General features: G+C 41.9%; 2 protein-coding genes across 2 annotated transcripts; one reads left to right on the forward strand and one right to left on the reverse strand.

Moving 5' to 3' along the window:
* The first annotated feature begins 709 nt into the window (after positions 1-709).
* On the forward strand, positions 710-6,038 carry LOC124312806. The gene is made up of 9 exons (XM_046777275.1): positions 710-1,160; positions 1,255-1,510; positions 1,570-1,947; positions 2,013-2,138; positions 2,205-2,431; positions 2,497-3,286; positions 3,355-3,468; positions 3,540-3,767; positions 3,872-6,038. The coding sequence occupies exons 1-9, from the start codon at positions 919-921 to the stop codon at positions 5,936-5,938; spliced, it is 4,428 nt and encodes a 1,475-aa protein (XP_046633231.1). The 5' UTR covers positions 710-918; the 3' UTR covers positions 5,939-6,038.
* Positions 6,039-6,921: 883 nt separating this feature from the next.
* LOC124312904 (inactive serine protease scarface-like) lies at positions 6,922-10,035 on the reverse strand. The gene is made up of 9 exons (XM_046777461.1): positions 9,908-10,035; positions 9,624-9,842; positions 9,227-9,554; positions 8,977-9,148; positions 8,327-8,907; positions 8,097-8,250; positions 7,478-8,025; positions 7,253-7,406; positions 6,922-7,185 (listed from the first exon to the last, which is right to left on the reverse strand). The coding sequence occupies exons 2-9, from the start codon at positions 9,820-9,822 to the stop codon at positions 7,093-7,095; spliced, it is 2,229 nt and encodes a 742-aa protein (XP_046633417.1). The 5' UTR covers positions 9,823-9,842; positions 9,908-10,035; the 3' UTR covers positions 6,922-7,092.
* Positions 10,036-12,780: the final 2,745 nt, after the last annotated feature.

Raw genomic sequence — 12,780 nt, forward strand, 5'->3', positions numbered from 1 at the left:
CGGAACCGAGGTGTGTGCGTGACCGTGACTGTCCAGCGATTTCGATTTTTCCTTTTTAGGGGAAAAAAAAACAAACAAACAAACAAGCAAAGGGGAAATGTAAATAGAGACAAAGATCAGTTCAAAACATTCTATTGCTCCCTAAAGGTTACGTCTGATGGGCTAGCGATAATATATCAGTCCGTCCGTGACGTCAAATGGGTTTTGCTGTTCGCTCTGCTGCATTTTCTGTTTGTTTTTGTTATCTTACGGACGGACGGAGGGGGGAATTTCATTCAACTGGAAACTGTAAACAGCCCATAATAATAATGCAAATACAATTGAACGGGCTTTATAGTACCCTTGGATGGGAAGAGGACATGAGGTGCATTACGAACCAATATGCAACCAGCGCTGAAGTTAAATTATACAGTCCGTGAGATATTTTTATTCCCTTCGAAAAATCAGCCTCCTGGATGTGACGACGAATACATAAAAGGGATAGTGTTTGTCTAGCGCTGTGTGAATTTATTGCCGATTGAAATTACTCGTCCCCCCTCACCTTCGAATAAAATTCGGAATCACCTGGCGAACGAAAATTCTTGGGACTGTAATAAATTAACGACGCTATTACGTAATTTGTCTTCCCCATATTTATCTCGACGGTCGTTCCCACTGGCAAGCAAAAGTAAATTTTAATTTTTTAACTAACTGTTTGTATTATCACAGTTTTTGACAATTTCGTTTCATGGGCTTAGCTACTTGAGTTGTCGGGGTATTTCAGGATTGCATACTACGATTGATAGCAACAAGTTTTATCAAAAACTGTTTGAATGCGCAAGATAAGATATTGTTTGTCTAGTCGAACAAGGAAAAAACGAGTTGGTTAGTTGTTGACAATCTTCGTTTCTTAGCGGACAGTAAATTCGTCTGCACAGAATGGAAGGACAAAATAAGAATTCGTCTTGTTTGGAAAACTTCAAATTTAGCCAGTGTGATGTAATGAGACATGGGAGCAGCAGGGGAATGTTTAAAGATAAAGCTGTCGGTACAAGTGAACTTTTACTAGACAGTTGTGACGCGGATGTTTTTCAAAATGAAGAGCATTGGAAACATTTGATCAATTTGCGCGACGACAATTTAGTTCAATACCACCAGTGTAGCATCAAAGGAGAAGCCAGGTGATGGTTTTATCACTTATTCAATATGATACCTGTGTTTTATACTACATTAGCTAAAGGACAATTTTTTAAATCGGATTTTTTATGATACAAGACTCCTTGTCATGGACTTGTGTGAGGGATCGATGCTGGACTATTGCCGGAAAAATTTAGACGATAATGTGACACTATTTGTTAAAGGCATTGACATTATCTGGCAAATAACATGTGGCATGGATTACCTCAATCGTCATAAAATCCACCATGGAAACCTAATGCTGGAAAATGTGCTGTTCTGGAAAAGAAATTCAAGTTCGAAAAGAATTGTCGTAAAACTAGCGGGCTACGGATACAAGCTATTTCAAAATCAGGTATATCTCAGAATTAAAGACATATAGCTTAATGTAATAAACACTTATTCATTTACAAGAATAATATCAAGGACGATCTCTACCAGCTGGGTTGTTTGTACTATTCTGCTGCTACCAAGGACGAAGCCAAACCAAATGAATTGATCTCTCTGGAGAGTTTGACCGAAATTGAAATGAACCACAGATCTCTCGCCTTAGATTTGATACACCTTCTTATTAAAGGCGAAGATGGATTGAAACTGGAAATCGCCACTCTCCTGCGACACCCATTGTTTATCCGTTCCAGCGAGGATGGTAAAGCGAGATTGATCAAGGAGTTGACGGATGGGGAAATGTGTCACGACTGGAACAGCAAGAAAAAGCTTCAAAAATGGAGGGCGTCTAAGATAAAGGGGAAAAAGCTGCAACGTGGAGATTTTGACGATTTAGCAGACATTGTACTAATTATATATCAAATGATTAAGGCGATCATGGAATTCAAATTTTCTGAAATTTCATACAGCTTCTTTCAGAAACAAAGGATATCAGCCAACTAGTCGCTGAAGCTTTGAGAACGACTCCTCAATTATTCGCGGAATACATTTGGTACATGACCACTGACTTTGCCGTACCAAATGAAACTAATCAAGTAAAAAGTTCTACTAGACATTATCCAACAATTTTGCGTACCTAAAATCGCTTGTGTTTTACATAGGTTCGATCCATTGAGATTTTGGAATTATTGGGGAAAGGCAATTACGGAAAAGTCTTCAAATGTAATTACACCGAAGGAGATGGAAAACGATATCCGGCTGCATGCAAAAGGTGCAATACCAAAAGGGAACGCAACGATATTTTTAACCGAGAAATCCAAACAATTAGTCAACTGAATCATTTGTTCGTCATCAAGTATTTGGATGTGGTCGAAAATTCTTCCAAAAAGTATAAGATTCGATTATTATGTGTCGTAATCCACAGCGAATTTGAAATGATTGATGAAACAACAGGTATATCGTGATGGAGTTGTGTGATGGATCTCTAAAGGATTACGTCGACGGAATGCTGGAGGGAATCCCCAAAGACTCTTTAGACGAAAAAATCCTTGCGAGTCAAATAACTCTCGGCGTGGCCTACATCCATCACAAAGGGATCATTCACAAAGATTTGAAACTCGAAAATATTCTACTAAAACGCCAATCGCCCCGTCTAGTTTTAGCCAAAATTGCTGATTTTGGATTCGCCAAGGAACTGAAACCAGGCAAAGCCGAATTCAGTGAGACTTCGCACCCCGGAACAGAAAATTATATGGCGCCTGAACTTCTCACTGCTTCTAAAGGCTCCTACCCAGCCTCATTTGCTAGCGATGTTTATGCACTGGGAATAACAATTGCGCGGATAGTCAAGAAAGGGGATCACCCTTTCGGTTTGTACAAGCTTTTGAGGACGGCTTCTATGGTCAAAGGACTAGTTCCTCCAGAGCTTCAAGGATTCAGCTGGGATCTGATCGATTTGATCGTCAAGTTAACGGACAAAGATCCTGGAAAACGTCCTGAGATGACACTCGTATTGTGTCATCCTTATTTTGTCTTGACGAACGACAGGACTAAAAGGTACTTTGCCGATAAACTTTGTAACGTTTTTGCGTTACTTTCAAATGAGGATCGAGCAAAGCAGATGAAAAAAATCTTTAACGACCACAATTTCCGAGAATGGTACAATAATACGCTTTCTGGAAACGAGCCAGAAACGGCCGAGGAAATCGAAGAAAATGCGAAAAGCCTATCGCGGTTTAGAGATGTAAGTATTTTAAACAAAAATGAATTATAACAAGAATTAACAACGTTAATTAAACATGTTACATTTAGTGTAAAAATGACATTCGAACCGATACTCTTTATCCAGCGAAAGAATACGCCGAAAAAATCAAGGAAGCTATCTCATCCGATTACGATGATGATATTGAAAGTCAAATCCACCAGGTATCTCATAAGATTGACTTCGAAAATGTGAACATCAAAATCTATAGTATTTTACATTTCGCATTTTTCAGATGAGTTCGAATGAAAACCTTTCCCGGTATCGTTTGTACAAGTTAGTTCATCAGGCGCCAAAGCTTCTTGTACCGTATTTCTGGTCCCACTTGCTAGAATTAGTTCATACCACAAACTTGTTGCGGACATCAGTCGTCAAGGAGCATAAAAACGTACAACAGAAACAGACAGCGGCTGTCCGAACAAGACGTCAATCGAGTAAAACAAAACCATTCACGAAAAATACGGTAGGCCAATCTACATGTTCACGCTTTCATTGATAATGCATGCTAATGATCTTACATATTCCAATCTGAAATCGTCAACCCTATTCGTATACGTATACCTATAGATGATTTCTGAAATGGAATGGAGTAGCTTGTACTTCGAAGAAAACGAGCTCATCGATGAACTATGGAATGGCAGGTATTCGAGCAAATTCCAGAACTTTTCAGAAATGCCCAACGAAATTATTGGCATAGTAGCCAAATGTAACGTTACAGCCAAGGTATGGGTAAAATTACTGAATAGATTCGGAAGAGCACACGCCGGTGTTCTACTCTACAAGATAGTTCAAAGCAACGCTTACAATGGCCCTGAAGTAACTAAACTAATTCTGCAACGATATGGAACTACTGAGGATAAAGAGGTGCTGGCTTGGGCGGCTTCCAATGAAGGAACCACTGCAGCTGGGATTACACGGGTACTTTTAGATCATGGAAGTGACCCGAACGCTCCCGCTTCAACTGGATTGACTCCTATTCACTACGCAGCCAGAAATGAATCTAATTTAGGACCAGAAATCATGAAACTTCTTCTCAAACGAGGGGGAAATCCAAACGTCCGTTCAACTAGTGACAGTTCCATGCCCGTTCACTGGGCAGCAGCTAATCAAGGAGAATATGCAGTTGAGATTTTGAAGCACTTACTTGACTTTGGAGGCGATTATGACGCGGAAGACGGAAATAATTTAAAACCAATCCAGATAGCGACGATGAACAGTAGTAACTCTGCACCGGAATTATTAGAGTTACTCCTCAACAAAACAGGTCCCGACGTCATCTGTGAACAAACAGGAATGTCATTAGTTCACTTTGCTACATTCAACGACGGAGAATGTGTACAAAATATCCTAGAAAAATTATTTAAAAACGGAGGGAAAGCTAATGTTGGTGATATTTTGAACCAAACGCCACTCCACTATTTTGCTATCAACACTACTTCCAACCAGGAAACTACGATTCTGGAGATTCTGGTAAGAAATGGTGGCAATCCGAATGCCATTGACGAAATGGGAAAGACGCCCGTTCACCACGCAGCTGCCAATGACGCAGAAAATGCCCTTGAAACATTGAAGTTTTTACTTAGCAACGGAGGAAGTGTTAAGGTCAAAGACAAAAACGGATTTACTCCTATTCATTGTGCACTGCTGAATACAGGGATTCATGGAAGCAAGATGAGAGAACTAGTTGATGTTAAAGAAGTAAACATAAACACTCCTCTTGACAAAAGCGGAAACACTCTTCTTCATCACATTTTAAGTAGGGGAAAACCTCAAACTGATCATGTTCAACTTATACTGGAGTACGGAGGGAATCCTAACATTCAAAACAAACTCGGACGCTCACCTGTTCATTTGACCGTGATTAACCCATCTAGCGACAATACAACCGTTTTGCAACTGTTACTTCTTAAAGGGGGAAATCCTAATCTTCTCGACAAAGAACTCCGATGTTCGCCTGTTCACTGCGTGGCCACCAGTCTTAGTGATACAGCAACAGAAGAAATGAAGATCCTTTTAAACAACAGAGGAGATCCAAATGTAACTAATAAAGACAAACTTACTCCATTACATCTGGCCGCCAAGAATAAAGGATGTCACGGACCTAATCTGACGAAAATTCTTCTCGAACATGGAGGGAATCCTCACGTAGTTGACGCATTCAAACAGACTCCTCTAGAGTTGGCCATCAGAAATTCCAATGACAAATTAAGATTAGAAATTATTTCGCAATTGTTGAAAAACGGTGGAAATCCGAACGCTGTTAACAGCGAAGGTTGGACACCAGTTCATTATGCCGTTTACGACAAAAGAAACAATTCGCTGAAAGTGTTGAAGCTTTTGTTACAATATGGTGGAAATATTAATAAATGTGGTAACAAAGGAATAACGCCATTCGCCCTTGCTACACGGTTCGGAAGTAAAGAATATTGTCTGCCCGAAGTAAAAGCCCACCTTTTAAAAATATTTCGCCAAACGAGGAGCCCGGAAATGAATGCAATCGAAGAAAACATTCATCATAAATTCTTTCAAATAATTGATTTGCTCAAGCAAGTTCCAGTTGGACTGTTTGTAGCGATAGTTATAATTCTGCTTCTTTACATGTTTTTGTTCTTGTATCCTATTTTTTTCAAGTAAAATAAGAAAAGTGGTGCAATCAACAGCTGCACATTTGGCACTACCAAATACAACTGTGAAATTTACAAGTTTGATTATTCACTGTTCTTTTAATTAATTTCTAAAAGTGGAAAAAGCTTGACGTTAGGTGGACAAACAACATTAACAATAAAATCTTTAAATACAAGTACAACATACTTGAAATGGAGAAGAGAACTTACCCAAAATATCAGATTTTTCCATGGGCAATTGGGCAGAGTCGTGAATAATAATAAAGGCGCGAAAATAAACAGCATGTTAACAGCCTGTTCCCTCGACGAAATGATAGAAGTTTGACTACCATTCGCAGAATAACTGTCCAGTACTCCAGTAGCAGAAAATGAAAAATTTCAACAATACCATTTACTAACTGAACCATTCCTTGAAGTTCATTATCATGGAAAAAAAGTGTCTTTGCAACTTTTTGAACGCACGTGTACGCAGAGCACATGCAGAGTCTACCCGATCTTTTTCGTCTGATCCGAAATGAAAACCAACAACCGCCAGCGTGACCTCTGGTGAGCAATTTGGTAAGTTTTAAAGCGTCACCTAGCGATCAAATAAACAAAATCTTGAGACTAAAGAAAAGGGAAAAAGAATAGCCTAAACACGAAGAAAAGAATAAAGCCGAAAGCCATAACAACATACTAAAAGCCCTTAAAATATGTGTGTACCAAAGACGATCTGCCTAGTGACAAAGGGTCAAAGATGGTTGGAACTTTATCGAACTACCAATTAAATTTACATTTAAATTTATCGTCCCCTACTGTCGTGCCTTAGTTGAGATGGCTAAGGTCAGCAAAATGGAGAGTCCTGCCTGAAGAACAGATGTTCCAAGGACCCAACGACGATGCCAACTTTAATCAACAGTTTCTATGAGGTTAGAAAAGAACTAAGACTATCAAGTCCAACATACGACTTATGTAAGATTAACTTAAACTAACAAAAAATAACAAAAAACCAAGTAAAGGAATCAATCAATCGTGTATACCTCGTAACAGTACAGGAGCGCTTAAGTAAATTTCATGCGCTGGGAATGCGGATTAGTAAAAAATAGGCTTCGTTGGGCTCACAATACAACTTATTAATGTTTATCGTGTTATCCTTATCGAATTTTGTCAGCATGGAAGATGTTATTACGGCATAGGCATACCAGCAGGCCACGGGTCGTTATACAACGGATCTCTGCAGCAAAATCCTTCTTGGTTGTTCTCCGTATTCAAACAAGGCTGCGGAAACATAAAGAAATCATCTGTTAATCCTTCCCGATAGTTAGCGCTTATAAACGAACATTACCATCAACGGGACGCGGAGGTATTCCTTCTCGAAAGCCGAGAGTCTGACAGGTGTGTTGACCATAACGCCATCAACACTGCAGAATTCCTCCTTGACGCATTTGAGGGCGGCAGCGCATCCAGCAAAAGACGGACCTGGAGGCCCTTGAATGGTACTACAACCAAAACAAATTGTTTATAAATTTGACAATCCTTAACAGGCGATTTAGTTTTGTATAATGTTTACTTTGTCTGCTGGCTCTGAGATGCTTGATATTGAGGTTGAAAACCAGATGAAGCTTGCTGTTGGTATGCAGGACGGGCAGGTTGCTGGGCAGGAGTCACTTGATGAGACGTGGTAGGTTTCTGTGCAGGTGGTGGTAGGTAGGATTGCGATGGCGGTTGGTAAGCGGGTTGATGGGCGATCGGTCGCTGTGTTGGAGCCGGTGAAGACGGAATGAAAAACGGATTGGCCTGTTGTCCATTAAATGAAGAAGCAGCAACTTGAGGCCGTCCATTGCCAACTGAAGACACGGCAGCTGTGGCGGTAACAGTTGGGCGGTTGCCGTTTGCTGCAAAGTTGTTAAACGGCGAAACTGGTGGACGGGCGTTGTTGGATGTCGAAACGGCAGCAGCAGATGCTGAGATTACGGGTCGATTCACCGATGTTGTAGCCGGACCTGTTGGCACTTTGTTCATCATTCCTGGCATGGGCATGTCAGCTGGCCAAGGGTCTTCATAAAGGGGATCGCGACAACAGAAACCCACTTGATTGGTTTCGGGATTGGTGCACTCCTGTCAAAAGACAAATCAAATGGCCATCAATTAGCGGATGCGACAGAAAAGTCGTAAAATGAATTGCATACCATCAACGGAACGCGAAGATATTCCTTCTCGTAAGGAGATAATCTCACAGGTGTGTTGACCATGACACCATCGACGCTGCAGAATTCTTCCGTGACGCATTTCAGGGCGGCAGCGCATCCGGCAAATGGTGGAGGTGGAGGACCTTGAGCGATGCTGCTCACCATAAAAATTCACGAATTAGTTTGCGTCATAGAAAATGGACAGCAATTATTTTTATAAGTTTATTTACTTGGTCTGCTGCTGAGTCTGAGATCCTTGGAACGCAGGAGGAGCTGGTGGTTGGTAGGCTGGACGGGAAGGTTGCTGGACCGAAACAGCCTGCTGAACAGGTCTCTGTGTTGGTGCTGGAGTTGGTTTATAGGCCTGAGCTGGAGGTTGATAGGCCGGAGCGGGAGGTTGATAGGCCGGAGCAGCCGGTTGGAGGTTAATGGCCGGTCGTTGTGTTTGAACTGGAGTGGGTGGAAGGTAACTTTGAGATGGCTGCTGGGCTTGTGACGTTTGGTAGAATGACGAAGCTCCGGCTACTACAGAAGACACTGGTGGCCTTCCGTTGCTGCTGGAAGACACGGCAGCTGTGGCTGCAACAGTTGGACGATTGCCATTGGCCGCAAAGTTGTTAAAGGATGAAGCCGCTGGTGGGCGGACGTTGTTGGATGTCGACACGGTTGGGCGATGCACTGGAGCCGGACCTGAAGGTGCTGGAACTTTGTTCATCATGCCAGGCATGGGCATATCAGCCGGCCACGGGTCTTCGTAAAGAGGGTCTCGGCAGCAGAATCCAACTTGATTCGTTTCCGGATTGGTGCACTCCTTTTGAAAACAAACAAACAAATAAATAAAATTAAACAATAATTCTAATTAAAAACAAACAAATCGTACCATCAACGGGACGCGAAGGTATTCCTTTTCGTAATCAGAAAGTCTGACGGGTGTGTTGATCATCACGCCGTCAACGCTGCAGAATTCTTCCGTCACGCATTTCATGGCGGCAGCGCATCCGGGGAATGGCGCAACATTAGCGGCTTGTCCTTGAGATGCGCCAACACCACCACTGAACAATATAAAAAACCAAATCGTTCAAATGATACGTTTGTTTGACAAACAAGCGCTGGAATAATCATTGACTTACAAATTCGGTTGGGATTGATGGTTGTTGTTATTAGCTTGTGACCCATGAGAAAATGATGCAGCCGAAGCTTGTGGGGGAAGGTAGTGCTGGTTGAGAGCATTCTGATGCTGTCCATTGCTGTGGCTGGAAGCTACGGCCGTTGCCGAAACGCTATGAGCTGCGGCTCCGAAACATTTCCCTCCGCCGCAACCGGGAACCAGCGGACGAGCGTGAGCTCGGGATGTGTCGATAGCTCTGGCGCCAGCAGATACACCTCTGTTTTTAGCTGCGGTCTCACTAAAAGGTGATTGAGATCCTTGCCACCAGAATTGCTCGTTATTACCGCGACCTTTAATTTGGAATTTAAAATCAATGAATTATTTCGAAATTTGATTTTTTTGTTTTTTTTTTAAATTACTTTGCTGGGGTTGTTGATGAGATGCTGCAGCCTGAATGCCTAACGATTGATAACTTGCTCCACTGTAACTGTTTCCATTAGGGCCGGAATTGGATCGGGACGAGAAGGAATGTTGACGATGATTGTAAGGATTGCTGTCAGCTAACTGGCCAAGACAGATCAAAAGGCAAACAAATGTTGCCAAACTGGGCGAAATCATTCTGTAATAATTCCGTTTACCTAAAATAGTAAAATTAAAATTAATTTCAATTGGATTTTTAAAAATTTAAAAATGTTCTTATTACCTTGATCAGGGTACAGTTCTCACTCAAAAATAGTCCGGAACAATAGAGACCGGACTAGAAGCGCCTGGAAAAAACCTTAAGATTCAACTGGTTGATGTTGGATGGTGAGTCGACGCTTTAAATACTCTTCCGTTGACTGCTGGGCCACCTTGAGCCTGAAGGGGGGCGGAGTGTCGATCTTTTTCTTCTTCTCCGCGGCCGCAAGCCTTCACTTTCAATTGTGCTCCGCCTTTTACTTCTCGGTTTTGTTTCTAACCACCCCGGCTGAAAAATTGCCATGCAAAAAAAACATTGGAGTCAAGGGATTTTCCAGTTTGGATTTCTCAGTCAGGGTGATGAAAAGAATTAGAAGAAGCAACCCGGAGATTGTCTAAAAAAAGAAGCAACGTCACGATTGCGTGAACTTGGCACTTATTTCTTTTTCTTGAAGGGCCGTCCGTCCTCATCTGAAAACGATTTTCCTAATGTCATTTTCGGCGATTTTTCGCCCATTTTTAAAAACATAAAATAGTTTTTTGCGGAATCCTCCACCTGAATGATATAATAAGCGTCACCTTGAAAGAGAAAGCCGAAATTTATTTCGGCGATTGTTGATGCGAAACAACTGTGGCGAAATGGCATTTGACAAAAACCGCCACTATAATACAACCGTGAAGCGGATTTTTCATTGCCGCCTGGCGGTTCTGCGTACGGAACCAAGAGTGCGGAGGAAATGACGTCCCTTATTTCTTCCGGGGCAGTTGGAAACCCAAGTCGCGCACAAGAATAAATGAAGCAGTGACCTAAATTGGCTCACACAACTAATAGAGTAATCTTTTGATTTAGTTACGGACGTTGTCGTCTGCTCGCAACTATCCAGGCAACCAGTCCCGTTGTTGAACAACAACGAGGCGTGACGCTAATCTCAGTTCACGATCACACCAGGATCTAGCGTCTCATGACAGCGCGGGGGATAGGGTTTTTCCCAATCTTAAATCATAAACTTAAGTAACATTCGCCTTATTTAGCTTTTGAATCACTTTCCTTCGGTTGCGATACATATGTCGCAGCGGAAGTGTCAACACTAGTCTCTATACAAATTCCCTGATTATCTCTACAGGAATGTAAGCCGGAGAATGAATTCTTCATCACTTTCGCATAATAAAGAATGATCTTTTAGTATCGTCATCACCATCAAAGTCAAACTTGTGACCATCTCTCCAAGGATGCGGTTGCGGGTTATACTTGCACTTATTATACCGACCAGTTAAGATTCATTGCTGGCGTCTCTAATCCCATTATTAAACACCGCATCACGGAAGATCGAATTCTCTAATTATCATCTGATGAGTTTTCGATTGGTCGTCGGCTGCTTTTTTATTTCTATTCCGAGGTCGCAACAAATGATCGATGAAGGATATCCAATCAAATAAATCCAACCAGAAGGTCCCCGTTGACAGTTGGTTTATATTTTTAAGGTTAGACTATAAAGTCGCTAAAAAAAAGAAGTGGCAAGAAGAAGTAATTTAATGTCGCCTCAAGGTCCCTAACTCATAATTGCACTACTCTAGCACAAACGATTATTCGCCCCTTGTTCTTCCTTCCTACAAGAGCTGACTTTGCAAATAACCGCACTCACGGCAGAAGATGCTATATAGACGCTGTTGCACGACGCGCCGGGAAGCCGACATGATGTGACGCAATTGCTCCGATAGAAAGAAGAAAAAAAAGCAGTCACGACCGCTCTTTTGGCCGCCCACTCTTATTTTATTTTTTTTGTTTCGCTTCCCGTGAGTTCTTCGCCCCCTCCTATAGAAAATTGTGTTCGTGACCTTTAACTTCTTTCGGATCCGGGTTCTTCCTGGATATTATTTTTAGTTTTAGTTTTTTAGTTTTTTAGTTTTTTGCACGCATCTCTGTCAGTCACGCATCGTCTGCACAGTTGTTTGTTGTTCGACGCTATTACGAGAGCGAAAGTTTTTTCCCTTTTTGATTTGGTGGCGTCTCTTTTCAATTGATTATTATTCAATGAAACAAAAGGGGGGCGATGGAATAAACCAGTTTTGGTTGTTTAGACCCATCAAAAATTCCTAGAAGAAGAAGAAGATGGTAGGCCTAATCTATATTCACCAACTTTCACCAACTCGACAATAGGTGAGTCCAGGTGCACATGACAGAGCCCAACTTTTGTTTGTTCAGAAAAAAAACTCGTTTCGTCTCCCCGATCCATAACATTTTCTCGTGATTCGGTCGTTATATGCGGATGTATCTGAAATGTTATTAACAATCGAGAGCGCCAGCAGCGAGTCTCTCAGACAATTTAGAAAAAAGTTCCGTTTTTACGACGCGCATCGTCTGAATCGTGAAACTGTGAAACTTTTGACAATGATATTTTCATCATGCCTCTTGCGTCTTGATGATCAATTCAGTCCCCCCTCCCCCCTTCAAAGTTTTCGTTGCACATTTGTGCCCCGCCACCAACTTCACAGTTGGCTGGGCAAAAGCCAAACACACACACACACGGCCCTCGAGAGTTGTAGTCCTAAAAGTCCAAGTCGTGTATTATGTGATATGAACAGACTTGACAGGCCATCAGATTATATAGACTACAGGGCCGACCGCCGCCGCCGCCGCTAGCTAGTTGATTATTCATATATGGCGGATTTGCTATGGCGTGATTGTGAATGGTATAGAAAACTTGATCCCTCGATATCAATCTGTCCCGCGGTAGACAAAAGTTCAATCAGCTTGACTGAGTATACAGCGAACAGTAGATTATATATTAGTTTGAACAGTCTTATACAACGGCCAATCTTTTATGTAGGGGCGGCGGCGGTTCCTATTGTCATGGGCGATCCTTTTCTTAGTGGCCGATAGCAAACTATCCCATGACC

Source organism: Daphnia pulicaria, chromosome 9, assembly GCF_021234035.1.
Source record: "Daphnia pulicaria isolate SC F1-1A chromosome 9, SC_F0-13Bv2, whole genome shotgun sequence".
NCBI lineage: Eukaryota > Metazoa > Arthropoda > Branchiopoda > Diplostraca > Daphniidae > Daphnia > Daphnia pulicaria.

What these genes read in the sequence shown, in the direction of transcription:
- LOC124312806 (XM_046777275.1), top strand. Translation starts at nt 919, where the DNA reads ATGGAAGGACAAAATAAGAATTCGTCTTGTTTGGAAAACTTCAAATTT. An exon ending in AGCATCAAAGGAGAAGCCAG is followed by an intron (nt 1,161 to 1,254) that starts GTGATGGTTTTA and finishes TTATGATACAAG; the next exon opens with ACTCCTTGTCATGGACTTGT. An exon ending in ACAAGCTATTTCAAAATCAG is followed by an intron (nt 1,511 to 1,569) that starts GTATATCTCAGA and finishes TTCATTTACAAG; the next exon opens with AATAATATCAAGGACGATCT.
- LOC124312904 (XM_046777461.1), bottom strand. Translation starts at nt 9,822, where the DNA reads ATGATTTCGCCCAGTTTGGCAACATTTGTTTGCCTTTTGATCTGTCTT. An exon ending in TCTCAGAGCCAGCAGACAAA is followed by an intron (nt 7,407 to 7,477) that starts GTAAACATTATA and finishes TTTTGGTTGTAG; the next exon opens with TACCATTCAAGGGCCTCCAG. An exon ending in ACCTCCGCGTCCCGTTGATG is followed by an intron (nt 7,186 to 7,252) that starts GTAATGTTCGTT and finishes ATGTTTCCGCAG; the next exon opens with CCTTGTTTGAATACGGAGAA.